This window comes from Melanerpes formicivorus, unplaced genomic scaffold, assembly GCF_026170545.1.
Source record: "Melanerpes formicivorus ecotype bairdi unplaced genomic scaffold, bMelFor1.0.p_v2 SCAF_6, whole genome shotgun sequence".
Lineage (NCBI taxonomy): Eukaryota > Metazoa > Chordata > Aves > Piciformes > Picidae > Melanerpes > Melanerpes formicivorus.
The window spans coordinates 12,540,051-12,564,347 of NW_027142358.1; the positions used below are offsets into that span (position 1 = coordinate 12,540,051).

Genomic DNA, 24,297 nt, shown 5'->3' on the forward strand with positions numbered 1-24,297 from the left:
GTGTAGGAAGGGAATGTACTCATCCCAGTAGTATCTGTACATCTTCTAGAACTGGAAGTTTGAAAATCCTGTTACTTTTTTAGAGGTTTTGTGGTTGAAAGCATGGTTTCAGAAAGCATCTTGTGTTTGTGTTGGCCCAGATTTCAGGGAAGAACATTTTGCCTTTACTACTAGACCCCTGCAATGGATGAGAAATTATTCTTTGTCCAGTCCCAGTTGTGATATGGTCATATGGGCCATGTGGGTAACTCTGCATTGTGATGTCTACAGGTGCCTGCTGGTGGTGTTCATCTCAGGGACAATCAGCAGGTGAACTAGTGGGGTTAAGAAGAATAAAAGGGACAATCTTCTTAGCGTCAGCAGCAGCTCTCTAGCAGCACTCAGTCAGCTGTATTGGACAAGGTGGAGAGGTTGAGATGTGTAAGAGTAGATACACATTCTCCACCAGCATCAACAAAAGTAAGTATGGAGGCAGTGCTGTGGGTGAGTTGGTTCCATGGCTTGCCCTGAACCTGGAGCATGCCAGTCCAGAGAGAAGCTTTGATTGTATGAGCTTAGAAATTGCTTTCAGCTAGTTTGAGATTCTACTTAGGCACTAGGGTTGACTAGGGGAGAGCAGTTGATAGGAGCACCTCCTAGCTTGTGGTAGTTCACAACCTGACCTCATTCCAGTGGCACCTGGAAAGCATGCAGTGACAGCACACCTCTTTAGGGTAGTTTATATACAATATAAACTGTGTATGAACCCTGCTGATGGCAGAAGCATGTGTATTTAGGGCAATGCACTGGTGGTGGTGGTGTTTTGTTTGTTTTTTTTGTTTGTTTGTTTTCCCCTTGGGAATATTTTGGATTTTGTTTATTGTTTCTAGATCTGTAAAATTCCTTGGGTTGTCATCCACTGACTTCCCACTGGCTGTTTCTGGTCACTGGATCTAGGACTAGTGGAGTGGATGAGGTTCATGAGAGCCATGATTGATTTTCAACATCTAGTCTGTGGATGTCAAAGGGCCTACTAGGAATAAGGACAGAGAAATATATTTCTCTTGCTCTTTGACCCATTGTGCCATCTTACATAACTGATCTTATAGCATTTCCTGTGCACTCAGACACGGTGAAGAGACAAAACCCAGCTTAGTATGTGAGGCTATCAGCAGCAAGAGAAATGCTGGTTCCCCGTCTGATGATACCTATTTCCTGTGTGAAAACTATGCCATGCCCCGTGGTAGGGACACTATGATGTGAAGGACACTATGAGCTATACTTATCCTGCCTAACCAGCATTAAATGCCAACAAAATATAGATCTCTCTGCTAGATGCAAACCTTTTCTTTGTGGTGATGACAGAATTATTTTTGTTGCAGCTAGGGACACAAAAACTTAAGGGTCTTGATGATGACATGTTTATGTCATCCTTCTGTCAGCACTGTAGTTCAACAGTCTCCATCATATCAACATCTCTCAGGAATGGTGTATATACTGCGTGACTGTTGAGTGTGGAGTGTTTGAGTGTGTCTGATGAAGATGGTGGGGCAGTAATGTCCTGATAAATGATGAGACATGGACATGAGGCTACTTGTATAGTTGAGTGTGCAGAAGCAATTGTCATGTGCTGATTGCTTTGTTTGAGGGATGGTTGGGAGCAACTGAGTTATGTTTTCTGGACTGTCTTAAATATTCAATTTCTGAACTTCCTCAGACTTCCAGAGCCTGCTAATACCCTTTTTTATCAATGGATTTTCCTACTCTCAGCTCTTCAGTGTCTGATGGTGAGGGAGCTCTTGCAGGTGTTTGAAGAGTGGATGAAGGTTTGCTCCCCACTATACTGCAGATCTGTGCAAAACTGGGAGGGCAGTCAGAATAGTACAGCTTGAATACCATGTTAGGCAGCACTGCACTATGGTGGTTTTAATCTTGTGTAAGGTTAATATTGAAGTGCAGGTGTATATCATGCAGAGAACCACTGACATTTGATGGGTTAAAAACTGTGTTGTTAGTGGCTGCAGAAGGATAACTGACAGGAGGGGAAGCAGATTCTGGCTGCTGGGTTGTTATAATAGCTCAGTGGCTGAAAATGCATTTTGACAGGGCAGCCCTTCTGGAAAGTGCTTTCATTTTGCTTTCCACTGATCTAGAGCTGGCACAGGAATCAGCAGGGCTGGTGACTCTGCCTCCTGTTAATGCCCAAATGTGCTTATAGCAAGGCCTGGCCTAAGGCTGTGGGAAACTGGAAGTAGTTTTTTGTTTGCAGTTCTTGGGGCTGGACTTTTTCCTGATACTGGTCTGGACCTGGGAAGTGTTTTCAGAGCCTGGGCCAAAAAAGGGCTTCACAGCCTCACAGCAAGGCTAATGCAGAGAGACCCTACTGGCACTGTTAAATCCTGGGAGCTGCCTCAGAGCAGCTCTGTCACCTCTCCCCCTTGCTCTCTGCTTTTGTTAAACCATAACCTCCCACTTCAAAGACGGGCACACTCCTGACACAAGACTGTTTGCTATCCAGAGGGCACAAACAACTTGTCAGGGTAAGAAGCTGTCTTCACTCTGCCTGTAAAGGCATTTTATTAATGCTGGGAAATGTCAAAATTTAAATTTGCTTTGGCACCTTCAGTCCAGCCCTGCTTATGCATTGTGATAGTCACTAACTATACAATTGTGTGACGCTTCTTCGGGAACAGATCCAGCTGTGGGGTGAAGGGGACTGATGCTGACAGGGATTCTTTCTCTTCTCTTACAGGGCCAGGGAGGTGCATGCTGAGCAAGGATGAAAAAAATTCTCTGTCTTTTAGACAGCTGAGTGGCACCATGGCAGAGGATCTACTAGCAATTGTAGTCTGTGTGAATTCTACCACTTTGCCTTTGGAGATGGCAGTGTGTTGATTTTCCTTCTATACCAAATCTCCAGTGTAGGGATTCCTGTTCATGAGAAAACTTGTGTGTTCTGCCCTGATATCCCAAAAAGTTACATCTTACTATGAGGGGACAAACTACAATGGAAAGCCTGGATACGTTCCTAGCACTCTCTGAGGGTAGCCTCCCATTACTGTAGCCTCATAGTTGCATGTGCTCCAGGCTTCCTGCAGAGTTCAGGGCATTAAATAACTCCTGTAATTTGGACCCATGGGAAGAGGCTGAACTAGAGAGGACCCTGCACTAACAGTGAAGGAAGCAGAGGTGGCTGCTGTTAGCATGCTGAATCACATAGCATTTCCATTCATTCCAGCTGTTTAACAGCATTACATGAGGAGCGGCTTCTGCCTGCAGGCACTTAGTGCTTATGGAAATCTGCAGCTGTCTGGGTCGGTTAAGTGCAAATCTGATGCCTCCCCTTTATGCATATGAATTTATGAATGATGGAAACCATGTGAATCAATTGCATGAGTAATTGTTCATGTGCTTCACCCTACATCAGATTCAGGGGGGACTTCTAGTTAACTCTGTCTGTGATCCCAGACAGCTACTCCAAAGAGGGAAGAGATGCTTTGGGGTGGCTACTAGATATAGGAGTTGGATAGCTTTGGTGGATGTGAATCCCCTTGCTTTGAGTGATGGGAAACAGCCCAATGTGCAATGAACTTGGAGCTGAATGCTCTCTTCTTTTCTTGGTCCAGCTGTTCTTTCTGTAGCACGACTGCCTTGTGAAGTAGTGAGGACTTGAAAATCTTCATCCACAAGAGAGGGAAGATAACTCCAGCACCATGTAACTGGCCAGCAGCAGATGGTCTATCTAATGGTAGAGCACTGGGAGGAGCAGCTGGGGCATCCAGCTCTACCTTGGGTTTCTTTGAGAGAAAAATTGCTTCGCTTCTCCTGGACAGGTTGAGAAACATATCTTTGGGTGGCTCTTTGGAACATCTGTTTGGTGTCTGCCTCAGCAGGCTTCATCTACAGAGATGAAGTAGCTTTTCCTTTGCAAGGCCTGCTTAAGTTGGCACAGATGCTGCACTGCACTTTCTTAGTATGCAAGTGTAATGTGCCATTATTGACATGGAAAGTAGTGGAATCCATGTACTTTCCCCTTTAAACTTTTAAATCCTAGTAACCTCCCCTTTCTTTCCAAGTAGAGGTATTTATTGTCTGCTTCCCTAACCAGATCTACCTGTTGGAGAGCAGTACTCCTGAATGACAGCCTTACCTAGCTACCTGCTTAGTCCTCCCATTTATCCAGCTACTGACCATTAGTTTGGCTGCAGTTTAACTGTAACATGGCAAATGACCTATTGCTAGGTTGCAACTGTGCAGGAAGCCACAATGGCCACACTAAAAGCGAGATGCAGCTTTCCGGTGGCACAGTGAAGTGTGGACATGTGAAATTATAGTTTACATGGAGCCCCAGAACTTCATTCATTCTTTGAGGAACTCTAACAGCTACAGCCTGGCACCCAATGGTAATGTCAGAGTGAGGTCTGAACAAAAAGCCCGCCTGTCTTGTGAGTAAGTGATTTCTCTTACCTAGTGGATTTTCACATGTTGAGTTGCTCATTTTGGGTCTTTTCCAAGGCCTGCTCACTGTGGGCCATGAAGTGTTCCTGTGGCAGCACAATCCTGGGTGGGAGCAAGAGTTTGGACCTATCAGCAGCATCTGACTGTAGAAGGAGCTGGAGAAGCCCAGGCAGACCTGGGAACAAAGGAGCTGTTGCTCTGAGCTGTGTGATGAAACTTTTCTCTGTGGAAGCCAGACAATCTCCCCATTTATTTGTAAGTGGCGTTTGGTCACAGCTTTTTGGCAGCATATGGGAAGTGTTTAAATTAGCTGTATGAGCCATACGTGAAACAGATGCATATTCTTCAGCAGGCTTTTGTCATTGGTGTCTGAGCGAGTGAAGGGTGCAGCTGGCTTGCTTGGGAAGTGGGGAGCACATCCTCACCCAGATGTAGTTAAGTGCTTGAAGAGAAACAGAGAAACAGAATGTTGCAGGATGTCTGTTGACAAAGGCCACCTTCTCATGGGCACCCACTGCATGAATAAGATGAATGGATGTAATGACACTTAACCTTTCACTGCTTTCCTGATTGCTCACTGCTGGTGAGGGATCAGTTTTGTCAATGTTAGACTGTACGTCTGTGACTCCCTTGATCGTGCCTTTCACCTGCACATTGACACACTAGTTTAAAGCTCTTGGGTCCAATTAGGGCACAATTCAATTCAACACCTTTCTGAGCAATCCTAGTAAACAGAGAGTAATTAGATCTTAGTGAGGAAAGCTAGTTTTGTGACTGTTGTGGCTTTTGGGTGTGAATCTTGAGAGCAATTTTGTATGGGGAGAAATTACACCCAAAACTGATGTCTCTGACTGGGTCTGTGACAGCCTCTGAAATGTAAGTCTTTGTGGAGCTTTGTATATTGGGAGGGTTGTTTTGCTACACAGTCCTGGATGCTCATTGTGGTGGGTATGGCTGGGACAATAAAAGATGGTCTTGAATATTGAGACCATTGACTTTATATGTGCCAATTGATCTGCTGAGACTGCAGTGATGGTTGCTCTGGATGTTTGGGTGGCTGAGTCTGGACGATGTGTGACTAACACTCCAAAGATGAAGAATGGAGAGTTTATGGCATCTGGGAGCCGAAAAGGGTGAAGAAGTGGTGAAAGCAGAGTGCAGGAAGCACTGCTAATAGGACTGATTGGAAAGGAAAAAGTTTTGGGACATCAGAAGGAACCACACAAAAGTAGGTAATGGCAGAATAAGAATCTCTGCTACAAGGGCAGCAGGATGATTTTGTGTGCTGTGAAGAGATGTCTGCACAGTGCAATGTTCTTATGTGGTGCTGTTGATGGTCTTGTGATGCTCACAATCACAAAACAGCCTTGAGGAGTGTTGCTTGGGGTGGGTGGGCTGGCTGGCTGGATCCTCTGCCCTGCATCTTTAAAGGTGCCAATCCAGACAGGTATTTGAACAGGCTGCTGACAAGGCTTAAGAGCTGCAGAAAGGGAAGCAGGAGATCCTGTTTATTTTATACAAATGATGAGAAAAGGCACTGTATTTTCAGGCTTTCTTGTAGGAGTTTAAAAAAGGCAGGGAATGACCAGAGGTAACTGGGTGGTTTAGAGGGCCTCAGTTGTCTCCGTGGACCAAGTGTTCATGCAGCAGCCTGTGCTTTGTGCCATTGCACTGAGCTAGAAGCACAGTTTCCACCTGGGGCACTGCTGTATCCTAGAGGATTGTCCTTTTCTGGGAAAGCCACCTCTTTGGAATACATGGCATTAGAGGTCAGGTTTCTGTGGCCAAGGTGAGTTAGTTGGCAAATACCTGTTTCTGAGCAAGCTGGTGATGTGGGGAGTTTCCCTGGGGTGCATAGTACAGGTACAAGTGCCCCCTCTCAGACACTGATGGGCTGAGCTGTTGCCCAGGCTCGTGAGCACCAGCAACCACCCCAGAAGCATAGGCAGCCCCTGTGCAAAGGGGATTCCCTTTGCTGTAGCAGCAAAGGCTTCCAATGTAAACCTAATTGTTTTCAAACTTAACCAGCGAGCCAAACAGCTGTTTGTGATGAAAAATACTAGTATGTTGGCTTATGGATGAACCTGGGTGAAACATCTCTTGGGATGTATTTTGACCTCTACTTTTTTGGTTTTGTTCATGTGTCTCTCTGAACCATTTTTGCATGCAGTGAGGCTTAGCCGGGAGCCTCTTGGTCACAGGCGTTACCCTATAGTCGTGTTTTGTGTGCTGCAGGGGGTGGAGCGCTTCATTTTGAGAGATTATTTTTGACTCCTAAATACTTGTGGGGAGGCCAGTCCAGGATGGTGGCTGGATTCTTCACAAGGAGGGGCTGTGCTCTGCTGCCAGGGTGAGAAATTTCCATTTCTATATGTAGTAGTTGGGGAGTGGTTTTGAAGTTTGATTTTTAGAGGGAAGAGGGAGGTCTCATTTTGTTGTGCATTCAGTCTTGGGGGTTTTTTGGTGGTGGGTTTTTTGTTGTTGTTTTGTTTGGGGGTTTTGTTTGTTTGTTTTGTTGGGAGGGGAAGAATATTTGGGTTTTTTATTTTGCCCCACAGTAACACAACACCAACTTGATCCAGCGTGAGCTGTCCCTGCCCATGGCATAGGGGTTGCAAATAGGTGATCCTTGAGGTTCTTTCCAACCCTAACAATTCTGTGATTCAATTCTATGACTCTAAATGCCATGCTTTAGGCTGCATCACAGAACAGCATGAGCCTGGGACAGTGCTGATGCCAATCTGCTTCCTCCTTAGTTTCTCTCCTAAGCTTGAGTTGCCTACTGCTTTGCTGTGCTGCACTATGAGACACATTCCCTGTTTCCCCTCCTATCACCTCTTGCTTTTCTTTGATGCTGTAATTTTACACCTTGCAAGACTCCCAATCCTGCGGGATGCTGGGCCTTTCATTCTCTGGAGTGAGCTGGTCTGTGATAGTCCTTGCTCATTTGCAGAGCAGGAATGTGGCATTTGCCCAGTTCCTGAGATCTCAAGTGAGGATGATGTTTCTTTTTGGTGTGCTCTGCTGGGACACCTCTGGCTGGCCTAGGGCATGAACCGCACTACAGTCTGCCTGCCTTTGGTTGTATGCCATGCCCCCACCGTGCCATTCAGTGCTGCAGCCACTCTGGCTGCTAATCTCATTCTGATCTCTTCATTGTTGTGGTTTTGGCAACCCAAAGTCCCCACCCAGGCCTGAGAATTTAACATCAGCACATTTGCATGACTGATTGGATTTGTCTCGCTTCTATGACGACATTGTTTCTATGGAAAATTAATGGATTCTCACGTTGTATTTTTAATGGCTGAAACCACCCCCCTGCCACCCTCCCATCCCTGAGCTCTCACAGGGTGTCTGTAAACAGCTCAGATTAGCTGCCCTCTGTAAGTAGCTCCCATTTCTTTCCTGCCTGCTGTCCATTTCTTTTCTTTCTTCTAACAGTGCTGCAACACTTCTCTCCCAGTGTTGGTAGATAAAGAACAATGAATAAAATAAACCAATGTTTCTTTCCTTGTCTGCCCTGTCATGAACTACCTCCCCTTGTGGTTTTAAATTGTCAGCCTGCCTTAAAGTTTGCTCCAAGCAGACCTGGATTGCTACCTTCCTTTTTTTTTTGAGGATGCATCTCAGTTAATGGCTTCACTTCTCATTTTTGCCATGAGCCAATTTCTTCTATGGGTGGGCAGGTGGCAGTGAATTTCCTGCCTGTCTGTTTGGGGTCACCCATTCTACTGCTGCAGTGCTTTGGATAAGAATAGGGATATTTTGACACATAGTGTGTCAGGCTGCCTGGAGGAAGAACATCTGTCCCCAAATGATGCAGTTAAATAAGCTGTAATAGTTCACTTTGCTTCATGGGCATGGCTGATGGAATGTCCTCACTGAGGGGACAGTGTGTAGCCACTGCACCATTCCAAATGAAGTTTAGGGTTAGAGCAGTTTTAGTCTTGAATTTTCTTCTGCCATTCTCCTCAACTTAATTTAGAGGAATAAATCCAGGGCAAGTCTCACGGTGCAAAAATTACCTAAGGACAAAGCCTGACCTGAATTGTCTCCTCCCAGAAGACTGAAACTGGTGGCCAGAAGGCTCAGAAAGTCTGTCTTGTGGGACAGCTGCTGAGGGGAGTGCAAGTGTTTTAGGTCAAGGTCTCCTAACCTGTAGTACCAAGAAAGTAGTGTTGAACAAGGACCTGAATGCCTGAGACAGAAACTGATGGCACTTGGTCCCTGTGCTTGTCCTCAAGGTCATGCTGAGGTGAGTGGGTGATCCCTAACTGCCTCCAGTCTTAAATGATTGATTGCAGAAAGTCACGGCCAGAAGGGAAGCAGGTCCTTCAAAAAGAGCTTGTTGCATTGCTGCACCACTGGGCTGCAGTCAGTTGTCCTTATTTTCCTACCTACTCCCGACTGGGTATGTGCACTGACATGTGCTTGCTGCTAAAGATCTTGCTTTCAGCCCTATAAGCCTAAGGTAAGGTGGTGTTTCTCACTGAGGGAGCTCAACTGAGCTTCGTATTCTTGTCTTCTGGGGTTAGGTTCAGATATCTATAGTACAAGACCAGTCTGGTACCTCAGGCAGGAGGTCATGTTTGCAAGTGGAATAGGCTTTAAAGTAGTGCTTTGATAATTAAGATGCACTATTAAAAATGGCAGTCAGGAAACTACAAGGACCTGATTGTTTAGTCAGGACCAAAGCATTAACAAATTTTTTTTTTTTAGGCAAAAATGCTGAAATGGAGATAAGGTGGTTGCTTTGAATTGTTGTGGGGGGTGGGGGGAGAAAAAGGGAGCATGAGTGTGTGCTGGCAAAAACTGGGCTGAAGCAATCAGCTGTGCAAAGTGTTACTTTTTCTGAATGTGTTTGCTGCTTGGGGCTTTGGATTATATTAGTGTGGAAAAAAATACCTCCAAGTGAAGGGCCACAAATCATAGCTAAACCAATAGGAATGGAGAGAGGACTATAAAACAGGAAATCAATTTAATACTCAGTGGGTGTTTGCAGTGTGCTCACCCTTCCATCAAATTACCAAAGGAAAGATTAATTAAAGTTATATTGAGCAGCAAAAATGATGGAGGATGTGAGATGGGGCTTGCATGGTACAGCTTTCTCCATAATTAATTGACAAATCCATTCTTGGATTTCATTACCCAGAACCTTGCCATCTTCTGCTCTTAAAGGGCAACTGAAGCAACACAATTTCCAAGCCAGTGTTGCTGCCTTGCAAGTTGAGCTAACACAGATCACTTTATAGGCACTTGGGGAAGGTGCTGCCTGTGTCAAGTAGTGTCACTGTGCTATTTATGGGTCCTATAATGCAGAATCAGAGCATGAAATGCTTTTATCTGCTTGAGGTTTTGTTTCCTGGATCCCACTTCTGCTAAGGTTGAGAGCTGTATGAACTGCAAGGTGGCGGTGGTGGCAAGGGAAGGAGGTATCTGGTGGCTAGGTTACTTGTCTCTGCTGCCTTTATTTAGTCAGAGTAAATTTGAGCAGGGTGTGACAAAAGCTATAGGAGGCCAGGGCTTGCCTTGACCACTTGCTGACTGTCAAAGAGGGAGAGAATTATACGTGGCTCCTCTTTCCCCTGCATTATGATCCAGCTGCCATCTGTGTCCTGTCTGTACTTTTTGTGAAAAGCTGCACCTGATCAGTGCTATCTTTGTGACAGGCTTATCCAGCTTGCACCAGCTGCTTTTTGGGGGATGTTGTTTATTACTTTCCCTCTACCTCTCTGAGGGAAGCTTTGGAGACATCAAGGAGTTTCAGAAGCCAACTCCTGTAAGCTGAGATGTAGCTCACCCTGCCATGTTCTCTCTGACTAGAGCATTTCCTCACAAATTTTGTGTTGAAGGTCTTAATTTGGTCTGATGCCTGAGCTTTCCCTTAAATCTGGCTGAATATAAGGCTTTCTGCTCTTTCACTTCTAAAAAGGAGCTGTGACAGTCCTGTCTAAGGGTGTTTAAACACTTTGCAGTGCAAGAGGGAGTTTCAATACACCATACTGTTATAAGGAAAAACCCACTTCTGTCTGCCCAGCGGTTCAAGGTTTGGCAGTCCTGGGTGTTTCTTTCCTCTGTTGATTTCCATAACAAATTACTGAAGATGTTCACTAGTGCAGGGCTGGGGGATGTAGAGCAGGCTGAAGCTTTGGATTAATTGGATGCAGCAGCTCCCATCTTTATCGTCAATTTGAGTACTGTAGCCGTGCCCAACTTCTGTGTGTTGTGCATTATTACTATGATGTGGGATACTGCAAGAAAGAACTATCTTGTTTAAAAAATCTTTGTCTGTGTAACAGTCCCTTGATGCAAGGCCAGCACTAGGTGTTGCTTAAATCCCTTGTAATTGGGCCAGGAAGAGGAGAAAGTGATTGTAGCTTTGTGCAAATGCTGGGTTTGGCATTTCTTAAACCAGCTAGGACAGAAGAAACAATGGTTGAGTTGCTTAAATTACGTAAAGTTGTCAAATCAAGGGTTTGGCTTTTTGTTTTTGGCAGTGGCTTCTTGCCAGGCCGTTGGCTTAAACAGAAGATACAAGATCTGTTCTGAGTCACCACTGGCTTTTACTCTGTGCAGCTCTGAACTTCGTGTAACTTGGAGAACAGACAGACTATGAATTGCTTAAAAGCATTTTCCTTGTACTCTGTTCTACAGGCTAAGAAGGTATCATCTGCTCAGTTTACAGATGGAACTCACTAAAGACACAAAATGTGTGCTTTTTTACCATTCCTGGATGCTCTAAAGAGAGATTGCTTCATAGCCCACTAGCTCAGTACAGCAAATTTTTTTAGCCTACCTTATGTGCAGACTGCTCCCTCAAACAGTAAGTGATAGAGATGTCCAGGCAAAGGTGGGATGAGAGTGTATCCAGCTGAGAGCTAGATACTAGTGTGGAGGGAAGAAATGCTGAGGTAGCAGAAGTTGAAGATGAAGAATCTCACTTTGAAGTGGTAGCACAGGGAAATAGGAGAGGTTAAGCCAGTCCCTTGGGTTTTGCACATCATGTTACAGGTGAGTAGCATCCTTGACCCTACAAGGTAATCTGAAATATTAAGCAGCAGACACCCCCCTGCGGTGCTTCCTTATGAAGAGACAGGTGTTTAACCATTTAGGAGCCCATAGAGGGAGCTGCTTTGCTGCCTGTGGCATGCATTTCCAGACCTGTGTGCGCACACATGCCCTCCTCTATTGCTCATATTAGCGGGCATGGATGTATAGATCACTGAATTACAGTGACTTCCATGTTGATGCAGAAAACATGAAAGCTTTGAGTGAGGAAGCAACCAGCAGCAGGAGAGTTCTGAACATTAAAATTAAAAAATCTTTCAAGTAACCTAATTAGTACAGGTGCTGCAATCATACCACTGAATTTTCTGGTTCTTGGTTAAAATAACATGTCATTCATCATTCAGAGAGAAGGCATTGTTCCTAAAAGCTGCCCATTGTGTAGGCTCATGTGTGAATTTGCAGCTCTGGACAAATTCAAGCCCAAAGTTATTTCTTTGTTCCTGCATTGTCACCTTTCAGGAAAGGAAATTCATTGAACACGAATTAGAATTTCTGTCCTGATTTGTTCTCCTGTAGGTAACTTCCCAAGAGAGGGTGCTGTGGGAGCACTGCACATTATAATTTAGGCCATTCATGTTTCTACACAAGTCTGAACAGGAATTTCAGTTCTGATTCCAAGGATGTTTTGGTGGTTTTGAAATATTTGTTGCCATTTAGAAATGGACCATCTTCTTAAGACATTCCTCTACAAAAATGAGACTTGTTTCATAAATGAAATGTTTGCTGGGCAGCGGAACTTCTGCCCACTGAAAACTAAATTGCTATGTCCTTATTTCCAGGAAACCTTGATGATGCCAGACACTGGCTCTGGTTCTAGACATCCGTGCTGTGTAGAAGGGTTTACTGCCAGAGCCTTCGAGCCAGCTTATCACTTTCTCATCAGTCCTGCTGAAGAGAAACAAACTGATCCAGATGAAAATGTAATGGCTGAGTGTGATGGTCCTGATGCTTTTATTTGACTCATTATTACTAATTGCTTCACATCCTCCTTTGGCTTCAGTGTTTGATGCTCAGGACCTGGCCCTATTTCCAAAGTGTTGGTCTGGGATATTTTGTCTCTCTTCTTTCACTGGTCTCTGCCTTATTCGGAGTCCTTGCTTGTCCCTCTGACAGAGTTGTTATGTCCTCCAAAGGAATGTGTCGAGTTGTTTTCTTCAAGGTGTAAATCTTAGTATTCTTTAGAATACTGTTCTGCTGGCTCCTGTGCCAGCAGGTGGTTCAGCAACAGCAGCAGGCTGTCTTGCTGAGAAGAAAGAAATATGAAGGTGCTGGGAATGCACTTTGATCTGTTGGTTGATTTATTTCTTTATTCTTAGACCACAGAGTGTTAGCCCTAATGAAAGTGTGGCCAGGGCTGAAAATTAAATCTCTGAGCACTCAGACCTGTCAAGTTGGGAAGCTTCAGCAAATGCTCAAAAATAACTTGCATGTTTTTGCCACTGCATGCATAGTCATATTGTTGTTTGCCAGGAGGTGGCATCATTATTGCCTACCTGCGTCGACATAAGCCCAACACTTCTAGCGTGGAGCTCATGTTGCTAAAGTGGGGCATTGTTTTTCCCTTGTACCATTTGGATATGGTAAATCAACTGTAGAACAGGGGGTGCTGGTGCCCTAGGATCTTTTAGCAATGCAGATGGTAGAGAGAAGAGATCTAGGTGATGATAGACATCATCCCTTACAAATACATGTGTGATCGATCTCATGGGTAGGTTCAGAGCACATCTTTTGATTGCAGTGTGAGCCACAACCATGTGGTGTGCTCATCACTTGGCTGACACAGCTGAGTTGATAGGTTGGACTCGATGATCCTTGAGGTCCTTTCCAACCTAAGTGATACTGTGATACTGTGAAAACACACACAGGCAGCTTGCCTGCTGGTGCTCACAAAATTGAAGGTGCCAAGGTTGATTTTGTAAATGTTCCTTCCTTGGATGTTTTGGACTGGCACAAGCAGTCATGAAGCTTCCATGCTTGGGAACCAAGCTATCATCTCTGCACGGAGATTGTGAACACCAGCAGAAACTGAGTCTGAGATGTGAGTATTGGTGAAACAAGTTTGATTCATCTACTTGGGTTCAAGTTGCTATTTGTTTTCTGTGCTCATTTTTGTATTGCACTGTGGGGAAACCTGCTGAACAAGGGTAAAGTCCTTCCAACAAAACTGTTAAAATTAAACTGGAATAACTGTTATGAAGTCTGTCAGTAACTGTGCAAAGGGGCTGAGAGCCCAGATGAGACCCCTGAGCTGATGACATATACTAACTTAGCATGACTCTGGCCCCACAGAAAGAAGGCTTATTTGGCTCAAGTTAGAGGGCATAGTCCTAGGTCTGTCCCACTCACAGCATGTAAAATCTGCCATTTCTTAATGAAAGCTTCAGCTGGTGGAAGAGGCCATGTTTGAGATGGAGTGGGTTGGATGGAGCTTTCCAAATAGGCAGCATATGCCTGTTTCCAGGGCTTCTTTTTCTGCAAATCTTTGTCACAGCTGGTCCTGATGAGTGCTACGCAGAAAATTTCAGTGGTCTCTCATAGTGCCCAGAGGGTGACTGCTCTGCTGAGCCATGTCCTCGTACTGATGCAGGATTGGGGGCTTCCTGGAAAGGGGTCCTGGTAGGCAAATGGATGAAGGTTTTGCTCCAGCTTGGTGGTTGGAGATTAGTTCAAACTCAGATATAAGGTGATGTTTCTCAAGCGTGGAGTTATTTCTTCTGAGAGCTGAAGTGGTTCTCACATGATGTATGAACTTGGAACTGACAGAGATGAGGGTCAAGGGTATCCATCCCCACATATTTATCTTAAAGTGTTAGGAGATCAACCTAGTTTTTAACAAACCACAATACTGCATTTTGTGTTGATACGTACTTTTAAGAACAATGATAGTCACTTTTCTGGTCAAATACCAGAAGCTTTTCTTGATAAATTTTTTTCCTACTTGTCTTTGATTAAAAAAAAAAAAAAAAAAAAAAGGAAAAGAAAACTAGAAAGAACAGGAATTTGGCTAAAAGACCTGGATGAAACACACTTTTCACGGAAAAAGAATATTTTAAACTTCTGTGAACACTTTTGTATTGAGTTCTTCTAAGAGACAGCAAAACTATTTTTCTCCCCTGAAATCTTATTATGCTACTCAGAGCTAGGGAAAAAGGGAAAAGACAAGCAGTGAATGGGAGAAGGGAATTGTTTGGAGGTGTTGTGGGGAAAAAATGGATTGGAGGAAGGAGTGGTGAAGATTTCAGAAAGACACTTTGAGTTGTCACACGGCTCTGGGGTGGGAGCCTGACAAAGCATCCCCAGAAAGTTCCTGTGTAAAATGAGGTCTGTGAAGGCATTATTAAGTTTGGATTGTGTGGCTGTGCATGAAGCACCTGGAGAAACTGTTCAGCCTGTCCTCTGCCTAGAAGGTGTTCTTCTTCCCAGTGCCATCTGCTGTACCTTCCAGATATCGTGGCACCTCTGTGCTCAGCACATGATGCAGACACCAGCACGTGGGCTGTTTTCCTGGGAGAGAAATGTGCTGGAAATGAAGACAGCTTGCCAAGCTGCTTTTTAAATTTTTTTTTCATTTGGGTGCTGGGTTGGTTTATTAAACACAGTCATCCTCCCCTTTGCCCCAACAGACAAATGCTGTCTGGTTGCATATGGTGTGAGGTGGTGAGGTTAAACATTTGAGGTACTTAGTGCAGGTTACTAGTCCAGCATAGAAGCAAACTCTCTTGTTTTGGCTCCATCAACCTCAGTAAGAGCTCCTTCTTTTAAAAGAAAAGCTGGCATGCTGTTGCACAGAGCATTAAGAGTTTGCACCTGGTTGTACACTGTGGAGCTCTCTGCCAAGAGAAATACCGGTTTCTAAGTTTGTTAGCCTGCTGTTCAGAGAGTTCAATTTTTGTTTGTGTTTTCTGTTTTGGAAGTCCTCCCACATTAAATTAAAAAGGAGATCTTGGTAAAGGAAATCAGAAAGGATGCTTTGAGATGCTTCATTTGCCAGCAGTCTCTGAACTTGTGACCCTTTAAAATAAAGTGCTTGGGCTTTCCTGTGGGACAGCTCCCTTGGGGTGGAAGCAAGCATCTTTCAGGCTTGCGTGCCTTTAGGAAGGAGCCTTTGACAGCACAGGAGAAGTTGCAGTGCAGCATTCTCAGCCGGGACTTCCAGCGAGGAAAGTTGTTCAGCTGGTTTGGGACTGTGATAAATCATGGTTCCCCTGGAGCACCCTGGGATTGCAAAGAGCTGGAAATAAATGCTAGGCAAATCCAGCTTTTGTAGTGGGCCATCTTTCAGGATGATGTATGGCTTTGTAACAGAAAGAGATTCCATTGCTAAACTGGGAGAAAACTGCTGTGTTCCATTGGGAAGGAAAATGTAACAATTCAGTTGACGTAAATCCATGCTAAAGGCTTGTCCTGAAAGCTGTGTTTTGGCATGCTGTATTTCAGCCTGAGAAACAGACTTTCTAAAGGAAAAGAGCCATGGAGAGCCTAAAGTGATGGCAAAGCTGAAGTGATGGTCTCAGGCTGAAATGTTAGGTTTGGCAGGAGGGTAGGGCCAGTATAATAGCGACTTACCAAATGATGCTGGAGAGAGAATCAGATGGCCTGGGATGCCATTTGCATCTTTGCTCCCTGACTGCTACATTATCCTGAACAAATAATGTCTCTAGATGGATAAAATGCCCATTCTTCAAACTGCAGTCACAGGAGCATATGTTTCTGCTTTCTTACACCTGCCATTCCCAATCGGCTTGGGATATTTGGCCATTCTGGTAGACGACTTGTCTGGTGGGGATCTGACAGTATTTTAGGTACTTCTTTGTTCATTGTGAGGGCTTGGATTGCCAAGAAGTTGGACCACATTTTGTGTTTGTGTAGAAAACAGAGGCTTTGTGGTGGTGAGAGGAGGTTCAGTATTCAGTATCACTAAGGCTGGAAGAGACCTCAAAGATTGAGTCCAACCTGTCACCACAAACCTCATGACTAGAGTAGGGAGGACACTACTGCCCACTGCGGGCTTGAACTTATGACCTATCCCATTAAGGGTCTTATGTGCTACCAACTGAGCCACTCAGTTCTCCCTCCCCCACAAAGAAAGAAACCATGGCTGACTCAGTCAGAGAAGCAAAGGGTAGAGCTGTATTCACAAGCAAGATGAAATGCAGGTTGTATATACACAATATATACAGTATTTACAATATATACAGGAATACACAGCAAAGAAAGTAATCAGAACAAAACTCCCTCCTCTGGACAGAGGAGGGTTCCCCCTCTGTACCCCCTCTCTCCCCCTACCTCCCTTTTTTCCCCAAAAGGGCTATAGAGAGAGAAAAGGTAATTAATAAGGATGAAATTTTGTTAGGCCTCAAAGCATATGCAGGGATTAGTCCTCTTATCTGTTATCCAAGGTCATTCCGGCTAGTTGCTCAGAAGCAGACAGGCTGGAAAGGCAGAACAGACTGGAACAGAATGAGATTCAAACTGAACTAAAACTTAAAGTTGCATTCTACCAATCTACCAATGAAACTAGTTTAGAATATCTGAATGTTTTCAAAATATTCAGCCAAAGTGTTCCAGCACTGTCCCTTTCTTAAAGGCACAGCCTAAAATGGTCACAGACCTAGTAATGATTGATGTCCGTCTACGTGTATGTTTGTCTGTACTAACTACGGTCTCTTCTGGTGCTGTTGCTGTGTTTCTGTACTCTGGGGTTTGGTGTCACCCTTAAGGAGATCCAACTACAAAGCCAGAGCCATCCTCCTTTGAGGCTGTCTCCTATTCCTCTGCTGTAGCTAGGTAACCAGAGGAAAACAGCTTTGTTCAGGGGAAAGGGAGAAGCATCTGAGTACATCTCTGCTTGTGCCAGGGCTTTGCTGCTCATAGCAGCTCTTGGCTAGGGCAGTTTGTGGCACCTGGGATGTGCCCAAGCCAAAGGCTTCTCACCCTTCCCACATCCCAGAACAGTGACACTGGCAAATGCTGTTGTACTGACTGAGGTGCTGAGATGCAGAATAAAGGAGGCAAGCGCTGCATCAGAATTGGTGCCATGTTGTATCAGAAGTCACTCTCTGAGTTAACATTTCATTATTCAGTTGGCACAGATGTGATTTCAGGCTTCTTCTATTCAAAGGTTCACATTTCACAGAACCACCAAGGTTGGAAGAGACCTCAAAGATCATCGAGTCCAACCTGTCACCACAGACCTCATGACTAAAACATGGCACCAAGTGCCATGTCCAATCCCCTCTTGAGCACCTCCGGGGATGGTGACTCCACCACCTCCCTGGGCAGCCCATTCCAATGCCTAACGACTCTCTCAGTGAAGAACGACCATTAGTAAAACCCGTTGTTTTCTCAAGCCTAACATACTTGGATCAGTGATGTTGCTAGTGTAGCAGTGGGATGTTTTTCCTCTCCAAAGTAATGCAAGTGTTGTTGACTTAATAAGAGAAGAAAAAATTGTTCAATCAAATCTGGTCACTCTTGCAGACATGGCTCTTTGTCTGACTTACTGAGTTGTCTTGTACTGTTCCATTGAATAATTTACTGGTGTGGTTGTGCCAGTCTACACAGGTTTCTCTTATGAGTTTTAACAGCTATGTTTGTTGTCTATGAAAGATCTGTTCTGCTCATTCAACTGCTTCTTCACCTGTGTTTAGTTTGTGCAAATTCTCAAAATATTATCTATATACTGTGCAGCATCAGCTTGGTCAGGATACTCCTGGGGTATAATCTTTTCTGCTTGGTCAGGATACTCCTGGGGTATAATCTTTTCTGCTCAGATGATTTCCAGTTCTGTTTCTCTGAGCTGTGAATGTCAAGGTATCAGTTTGTTTACGTATTTTCATGGCTTCTGGCTAAAACTCAAGGACTTCTGCAAAATTAAAAGCTCTGCGGACTTAAATGTGGGTAACTGATTCTCAAGGGGATAAGTAACTGGCATTTCTCCATTAAAGTGGAAACAGTAGGCTGACTCTCAACTTTGATTTAAAGCAATGCAGAGTATCTGAGAGCTAACTATGTGTATGAGGTCCTGCTGGCTGACAGTGTCCTACTGCCCTGCCTGTCCTACTGTCCCTATCCAGACAGTGTACTGCCCTGCCTTTAGATGTATGCTGCTGGTCTTGAGTCCTCCATCACTGTCCTCCTGTTTTATGCAAATTTTTGGCCTGGGGATGGTGCAGCATCTCAGGCTCTGATGGGCAACTTAGCTAACTTGTTCACACTAACTAGGGAAATACTGCTGATTGTCCTCTTTTTAGGCTTTAATGTGAACCCCATCACATTAGTGTTTGGTTGAGAGGCAGACCTGTAACAATCAGTAACATGATGAATCCCGGTTGAATAGCCCTTTTTGGTGGATCTTCACAGTGGCTTAACTTAAATGCTGTCATCTGGCCTCCACCAATGTTCACTCTGTACCATTAAAAGTACTGCTGTGTATTACCTTTTTTCTGATCTGTGGAGTACCATCACCTTTTAGGTGTGATGCAGGCAATATGGAAACTGTACTTTCCTTCCAAAATAAAAACTGAACTAATTGCAGTTTGTTTCTCTCCAGCTGCCTTTTGGGGAGATATCGCTTTAGATGAAGATGATCTGAAGCTGTTTCAAATAGACAGAACCGATGACTTAACAAAGCACTCAGATGGAAATGCAAGACACACTTCAGGTAAGGACACCACCCTGAGGTGGTGAGGCCTTCGTTTCCCTAGTTTTGTCCTTGGGGAGGAAGGGGCTCCCTCTCATTCATAATGCCTGTTCCAACTGGCAGGAAAGTGCATGCAGAGCTTAGTTATGCAACTGAGGTGGGATCCCACTCTGAACTTTATTAAACAGAAAACAAATAGCAATTTGATATAATTGATTTTGTCCTGTCTGAGGGAGAAGATTTTCAAATTCTCAGCACTGATCTCTTTCTACAAGGAAGTCCCTTTTACAAATTTGGCAGGAAATGTATTTGAAATAGGAACAGTCAGTTTGACATTACTTTTTGACTCCTCTTACTGTCCTCACCTTCTTTTTCTGCAGTGTATGATCTTAATGGATTGAGCAAGTAGTTTGGGTAGAGACAGCAATCACTCAAATTGTGTGTTCACCTGACCTGTGTGCATCTCAGCTCATATAGTGTCATTTGTAAGGACTGGTGGTTGGTTTTGTATCCCTGTGACTGCCTAGCTTTGGCTTCAGAGCATCTAAGCATTGTGTAGATTCTATTCTGGCGGTCAGTGCTCCAGCTTCCTGTTGGAGTAAGCGTGAAAGATGACACATCCAACACAGAGGCGTGCTTTTGATGCCAGTGTAATTGATTAAACTCATACAGCTGCTGACATTCTGGGCAGAGAAGGGCAGAGAAGCAAATTCAGTTGTTCTGTGTTGTTGTGTCATACCGTGTTCTGGGCTGGGACTCTTTCTGAGGTGATAGGCAATTAAGACTAGGTTGCCTTCAGAGCAGAAGATAAATAAGGAAATAAGGACTAAGTAAGTGGTACGGGCAGTGTTTCATCCCTTCCACATTCCCTTTGTCATTTCTTGAAGTTAGATGAGGAAACTACTGGGGAAGCAAAGTCAGACAATGCTTGGAACTGGTGCCAGACCTGTGCCATCTGACAAATGTACTGAATTTTTTAGTGATATGTATCAGGTACTGGTCTCTTACAGCCATGGCTCATGTTGTGTTGTTGCTCTAGTCTCTTCCTTGCATGTTTCATTGACTGAGGCAAGGCTGGTGTGAGTGCTTTGAATTAGGTGAATGGTGATGCCACATTACTCACTTGTCCCTATCCTCATCTCTGACAAGCTTCATTTGTCCCCCTGGTCTTCAGCCACTTAGGAAGTGGAAGTTGACAAATGGGCAGTCCCCTGTTGACTGTCGTGCTTTCTGCAGAGCAGGCACAGAGGGATCTCTGTGTTCACCTGCCCTGTAAGGGGGATCTCTCTAGGGGCAGGAAGGGTTGATTCTTCTCTTGCAGGGTTTGCTTGACACTTAGGATTGTAAGAGGGTGGTCTACTTCAGCATGGTGGGGTTTGGGATGCATTCTTCCTGGGAGAAAGTCCTGCTTGCTGCTTTTTTTATTTCCAGTGGGAAGAATGCAACCTCTGTACAGGAACAGCCCAAGACCTTTCATGAATGAGACCCCTTGAATTATAACATTTCAGAGTTTCCCAAAGCTGTTAATCGGATTAGTTGTATAGCAGAGGAAGTACTTAGTACGTATATACAGACACACAGACTCCTCCTATCTGGGAGCTGCAGCTCTGAACATGTTGTTAGGCCAGGCATTCTTCTTGGTCTGCATTGTTTCAATGTCCCCAGAAAACGCTGTTCAGCTGGGAGGAGGGGTGAAAACTGCTATTTGACACTGTTGGACTGTTTATAAATGTACACCCTATTAGCTTGTGTGGAGCATCTGCAGCTGTCAGGCTCTGGGGGAAAAACAAAGTTCCCACGTACTTAGGGGTGACAGAGGACGTAGTTTTCCATGGGACCCAGCTGAAGATGGCCTGTTTTAGTAAAAGGTCTGCCTTGGCTGGTGAGGGCTGAGACTGTTAGATGTTTCAAACTTTCTCTCTCTTCACCTACTTCCAGTTTTAGTCTAGAAAGAAAATTATGTACACCTTTAGGCCCTTGAGAGAAAGAGGCAAGGAATGTGATCTGAGGACTGCCTGGATTCTGCCACAGATCTTTGTGCTAAGCTTAATTTCACAGCATCGCTGTGCCCCGGGATTGTTCTCCACATTAATTTCTTGCTTGCAGAAATGCCACAGTTGCCATTCAGACCCTCAAAATTTGCAAGTCTCCTTGAGAGTGGGATGCCTGGAAGTTCAGTGCTTCCAAGAATTTTCTATCTAGTGTTTTATTCCTGATAACCAGGACTTAAAGCAATGCATCAGGTAGCATTGTCTTCATGGTGAAGTCATAGAGCAGGGTCATGGTGCCTTCCCTCTTTGGGGCGTTGGTTTAGAGCTCTCTGGCATTCCCCTTGATGACTGCTCAGTTTGAGGTAGCTGTCTCCCTGGTACCCATCTTGGTACTTTGCTTCAGAACTCTAGCAATAATGTCCATCTTCAGCTTTGATTGGATGTCTCTGTCCAGTATGCCCGGATTCTGTTGTATTAGTGCTCAGACAGGGAATTGGCATTACACAGGGAATTGCAACACTTGTTAGGTACTTAAAGCGTTTTGAAGTGCAGCATATGACCTAATAGTGCTTACTCATGTGAATAGTCTTCATTATTCCAAAGGAGCTTCTTTTCTAAGAATTGGCCAGGAAGACCACAGATTGAGCAGTTTAGAGCTGCAGAAGGCTTTGCAATAGCATCCTGTGTGCAGACTTGTTTTGCTGGTGCACTTACGAAAATGAGATTTTCTTCAGATCTTGTTGCGAGAAAGGCAGACATGGTGGAGGTCTACAGATAAACATAGCCCGTTTCATCCAAAAAGTTTTTAGGTGTCTGTGTGTTGATCTCTGTTGACTCAGTGAAAACTCTGAGCTGTGAGTTTGTAGAGAGTGTTTGCCTGCAATGTAGAGTAACTGAGTGAATGCCAGGAGAAGTGCTCTTCTAACAGGGCTCAGGACTGCCATCTAGTTAATTTCCTGTCGGGGCCCTTTCAGGATTTCCCTGAAGGTTTATTTCAAAGTGCTTTTCTCCAAACCAATTTTAGATCATTCCAGTAAAAAGACTTCTGCTTTCCTTTCCACAGGTCTCTCAGTGTCAGCTCTGCTTTACCTGAAGCCTAATTTTGCCCTCATCAGTGAGGGCATAAAGCTGCACACTTGACCTTTCAGTCTTTGTCTAGAATAGAGTTCTAAGATTTTTCTAATTCTCTAACCCAGAAAAAAAATACTATCTGGGGCTTTTTCCCCCATTGGTTGCTTTCCTTTGAACCTGGGTCCTAAGCTCAGAGAATTGCTTGTTCTCATGCAGCGGTGTTGAAGTAGATACCCTTAGTATTTGGCTACACAGAGATAGAGTAATGATTCAAACATAATGAAATGAATCCAGTATCTGGACACCTGCCAGGGAGCACTATCCTCAGCAAGGCCATGCTTCATCAGCTCCTAATCACTTTGGTGAAAGATTTTTCAAAGAGCTTGCAGTTTTGAAAAGTTTCTCATGGATTATGTTTTTACCTTTCATGAAAATATTTGCTTTTACAAATATAATTTTGATTTAGAAGAAACTTGAGTCAAACTTTGAGGATTCATCTGCTGCTAAAAGGAACATCCACAGGCAGGCTGTGAAACTATATAGTGTCACCTCTGTTTTGGACCCAGATGAGTTCACTGGTGCAAGGTCTTTGCTTTATTTTTTTATCTGCTGAAGCATTAGCCACAGGGGAAGACCATTTCTTTTCTTGCCATGCCTATAGGAAAGATATTTGATCCTAACAGGTTTACTTTAAGCCTTTTTAGGCCGCATAAGTATTAAGAGACTTTTTCTGATATATTATCGCTCTTCCTGATGTTTTTTGATCATGGAGGCAGTTTCTAGTCCTGAAAGGCACTTCTGTGAGTGAGAAAGGCAAATTTGTCCCTTGTAGGTCTGGCACTAGCAGAGCAGACATGAGAGTCTGGCTGCCCTCACTGATGCCATGCTGTGCTGGACTTGCTGCTGAGGCACTGACTCTTTATCCTGCTGCCGCCAAGAATGCTTTTCAAGAACAGTCAAAACAGGCTTTCTTTGCCTCTGAACCTGAATTATTTGGGCTCATGGCTTGAGGACATTATAAGGCTTTCACACTTCTACAAATGAGTGGCAGGAAGGATTTATAGAGTATCTTTGCTAGCTAGAGTGAGCAATAGTTCAGATAACAGTGCAGCTTGGGACATGGCTATATTTGATCCCAGGATTTTGACTGAAATCAGAACAGAGGTTACCATGAGTGGCTGGAGGCTTTGACAGCAAAGCTGTGCAAGTTATTCTCTGGCAAATGAGGCAGAGTTCTGCTGTAAACTGTCTCTTAATGAGACCAGGGAGTTGATTTGTTGGCACACACTGTCTCTGCTGCTCTTGAGTGTGTCATGAAAATGGAGGCAGCTATTCTGCTGCTTCAGTGAGTCTGCACACAGCCCACATCTGCAGCAAACTGCTTTGCTTTTTCTTGCTTTGAGATGCACATGGTCACCATGTTCCATGGGGCTCTATCTGTTTCGGGTCTGGCCCAGTTTTGGCTTTTTTTTGGTAACATGACATCCCAGGAATCAGATTTCAATGCAATGAGCATAAACTGCTTTGGAGCCATGGAGGCAAACTTTGGAGGGACCTCGAAGGGACTAGAAGAATGTGCAGTCCTGTGTGAGTGCACGCCGGAAAGCCTGTATGGTGCAAGGGGGATGATTGCAGTGATTTTCAAGTTAGATAGGAGCTTTAAATTCACCTGTGGTGGACTGTCAGCCCCTGATACATGTTTCATTGCTCCCTGGTTCCTTTCTTGAGAAAAAGTGTTGATTCCCATTTGAGCTGAGATTGCTTGCAGGACAGTTGCTCAGTTCAAACAGAGTGCATCTGTCCTGCTAAGAGTTGTGCTGTTCAGCCTTAGGGTGGAGAATAAGACTTCTCCTCCAGTGGAATGCTTAAGGTGCTGGAAGCAGTTACAAGCAGGGCTTCCACTGCTTCATTTGGGGAGAGGTTGCTCAGTCTAGGTGCTGTGGCCAGTAGCAGTGTTGCACATTGCTTGCAAGTCCTCTCTGATGCTACTACTATGTTTCTAGTGAAATTTAAGTTAGTGAAAAATGCACTTCTAGAAGAAGGCAAAATCTAGAGAATTTTGGCTGTGACTGACTGAGATTCTAGGAA

The 24,297-nt window shown here is 44.4% G+C and overlaps 1 protein-coding gene across 1 annotated transcript in view; it reads left to right on the forward strand.

Annotated features, from left to right (window-relative positions):
* The window catches only part of TLL2 (tolloid like 2), a 91,216-nt gene that overhangs the window by 15,115 nt on the left and 51,804 nt on the right, over positions 1 to 24,297 (forward strand). The window contains exon 2 of the mRNA XM_068139756.1: positions 19,058 to 19,168. Within this exon, the coding sequence (XP_067995857.1) occupies positions 19,058 to 19,168 (111 nt within the window). The remainder of the gene's footprint in view (positions 1 to 19,057; positions 19,169 to 24,297) is intronic.